The sequence below is a fragment of the Alosa alosa genome, chromosome 8 (genome assembly GCF_017589495.1).
Source record: "Alosa alosa isolate M-15738 ecotype Scorff River chromosome 8, AALO_Geno_1.1, whole genome shotgun sequence".
In the NCBI taxonomy this organism is placed as follows: domain Eukaryota; kingdom Metazoa; phylum Chordata; class Actinopteri; order Clupeiformes; family Clupeidae; genus Alosa; species Alosa alosa.
The window spans coordinates 8,312,835-8,315,561 of record NC_063196.1 but is presented as its reverse complement, the minus strand read 5'-3'; the positions used below and the strand labels follow the sequence as shown (position 1 = coordinate 8,315,561).

At 41.3% G+C, this 2,727-nt stretch overlaps 1 protein-coding gene across 1 annotated transcript; it reads left to right on the top strand.

The window, feature by feature from the left end:
* On the top strand, positions 1–1,045 carry LOC125299641 (C-C motif chemokine 4 homolog). Its single transcript, XM_048251004.1, has 3 exons — positions 1–199; positions 471–582; positions 687–1,045. Exons 1-3 carry the CDS (start codon positions 130–132, stop codon positions 802–804), a joined length of 300 nt encoding a protein of 99 aa, XP_048106961.1. The 5' UTR covers positions 1–129; the 3' UTR covers positions 805–1,045.
* Positions 1,046–2,727: the final 1,682 nt, after the last annotated feature.

Below are 2,727 nucleotides of genomic sequence, written 5' to 3'. Positions count from 1 at the left end.
CAAAGTGGAAAGTGGGCTGTCCTACACACTAGCCTCTTCTGACACAAGCTGTGTTCAAAAAGCCCCAGACAGTGTGTGACACACTTCTGGACACCTGCATCACCTCTGAGGACATCTGAAGACGTGAAGATGAAACTGTCCTGTGTTGTTGCTGTTGCTGTCCTTGTTCTGGCCCTCTGCTCCCAGGGACAAAGCCAGAGTAAGTTGGCAAATATTTTATTTTTCTAAATTGTTCAGAACTTGTGTTTAGCTAAACTATTATAAATTGATCAACACAATACTGTTTACATTTATAAATGTGTAGTATATTTCCAAATTGCATAAATGTGTGCTCATGATTTCAGAAAGCAAAAATCCATTTGCGTGTGTGAATATATTTCTTTGTGTGTTACTGTGCACGCTCATAGTCTGTACATGCACAGCATACATGTAGTCTTCTAATTGTCTAACAAACTGAAATTCTATTGTAGCGGCTGCTGGTCCAGATAAATGTTGTTTTAATTATTATGGCAAGACGATTCCAGTTAGAGCCATAAAAGAATATAAAGTCACCCACCCCAGCTGCCCCAAACGTGCTGTGATGTGAGTGTTTTTAACTTTGCTATCAGCATTTCCTGTTTTTTCTTATTATTTTTTCATTTTTTGATACTTACTTTGTCTTTATGTTGCTCTTGATTTTCTTTAAGCCTCATCACTATGAAGGGCAAAGAACTGTGCGCCAACCCAGAGGCCAAGCAAGTCCAGGACATTATGGATAAACTGGACGACCTGTTTGGTACCCCAGCCCCCACTAGATCTCCTTAGCATGTGACCACAGACCAGCCCTAAGCTCCTTGCTATGCTCACCTCCGCCCTGAGACATCAGTGTACACACCAGCTCAAAAGAGTTACAGCGAATGTAACAACCTGTAACTCAAATGCTTTGTTTTGCACAAAAATTCTCTTTTTTAATTGCTGGGCAGCACAGCAAGACCTGCACATTAGTAAGCTTGCAGAAACTTCTGTATTCCTCTTCAGCTTATATTAATAAATCTATTTTACAATATCTTTGGCCTTTGTGGATTCCTTTTGGATTTCTGTTTATTCATAATCATGTGATGCATGCTGAGGTGATACAGGACAGGTGCCAAAGGTAATGCATATTTTAATTGTTGGGACAAAGGAAGAAACATTTTTCCAAACATATATTAAAGTACTGAAAATGAAAATTTTAATCACTATAGCTTGAACCAGCGACCTCTTTATCTGTCTGTATCGTGCTATTTCTGCACAGCTGCATTTCCTGTTAGTAGAGCACTTTGCTGTTCATTCGCACAGAGTGGTTTGTGGTTATAACTGGGTATTGTGGGTGTACATAGTGTGAAGCCAAAGAGATCATTTAAAAAGCTTATCAGAGCTTATGACAAAAACTATGTGATGTGGGATTTTACAAACCATGTGAAGAAAAAGATTCTCACTCCTGCCTGTATGTGTTTTATTTTCAACAGGTACTAATCAAAGTATTTGTGACCGAGAGAGATTACTTTTAGAATGCTCTCAAGTTGAGAAGCACATCTACACTTCCTTTAGGTCACAAGAAAGTCACACAACATCACAAGTGTTTGAAAAAGCACAATAAAGATTATCATGGTGTGAGGAATCACATAGGTTTCACCAGGGCATCAATAGCAGTATTAGGTGCGTGCTCAGAGCGAATGTGACACTGCACTAATAAATTATTTCAATGCACGGCCACCTGCACACTGTCTTTTAGGTCAGACACACCATTACACTCACCCAATCAAATTGCCCTGTAGACGGGCAGTAGCGCCCTCTAGAGCAGCGGTCCCCAACTACCGGGCCGCGGGACATTCCTAACCGGGCCGTAGCCTACGACATGAGTTTTTAAAAAAATGCATGCAAACTAAATAAACTCAATTTAATTCGCAATAATGTCACATTCGCAATAATACCCACTGGTGGTGAGCCAGATACCTCAAAGAAAAAGAAGGGGTAATTCAATACGAAATATGACGAGTCATATTTAAAATATGGTTTCGCAGAGACCGGTGACTCGCATGCACCAAGTCCTTTATGTGTGGTATTTGGCGATAAGTTGTCAAACGAAGCAATGAAACCATCAAAGCTAATTCGACATCTAGAGTCCAAGCATCCTACACTTAAAGACAAACCCCTTGAGTTTTTTGAGCGTAAGAAACGCGAGCAAGAAGGACAAAAAACTAGTGCGTAAAGCAACCACATCGGTGAACGTGGCTGCGCTAAAAGCCTCATAGTGGCTAGTCGGATTCTAAGAAGCCCTTTACTATTGGGGAAGAGTTAATTCTGCCTGCTGCAAAAGACATGTGCAATGAACTCCTTGGGGAGGCTGCAGCTAAAAAATAGCTCAGATACCGCTTTCTGCAAGCACTGTCCATAGACGAATTGATGATATGTCAGAGGATATTGAGGCACAGTTGTTAGAGAGGGTGAATGGGTCACCGTGGTACGCTATCCAAGTTGATTGGTTGCAGGTCACTGGCCAGAGTGTTTGAGTTGCGAGAGCCGCTGCAGAGATTTCTTACAGAAAAAAGTCACCGTTAGCTGCATATTTTAGTGATGAGGACTGGGTGTCAAAACTCGCTTACCTGTGTGACATATTCGGGTCGCTTAATGACCTCAACTTGTCACTCCAGGGGAGAATGACGACTGTCTTTAAACTGGCAGATAAAGTCGCTGCATTTAAAGCCA

Bases quoted from the DNA above. Each gene is read 5' to 3' on its own strand.
- LOC125299641 (XM_048251004.1), top strand. From the start codon at position 130: ATGAAACTGTCCTGTGTTGTTGCTGTTGCTGTCCTTGTTCTGGCCCTC. The intron at 200-470 runs GTAAGTTGGCAA...ATTCTATTGTAG, and splicing joins CTCCCAGGGACAAAGCCAGA to CGGCTGCTGGTCCAGATAAA. The intron at 583-686 runs GTGAGTGTTTTT...ATTTTCTTTAAG, and splicing joins TGCCCCAAACGTGCTGTGAT to CCTCATCACTATGAAGGGCA.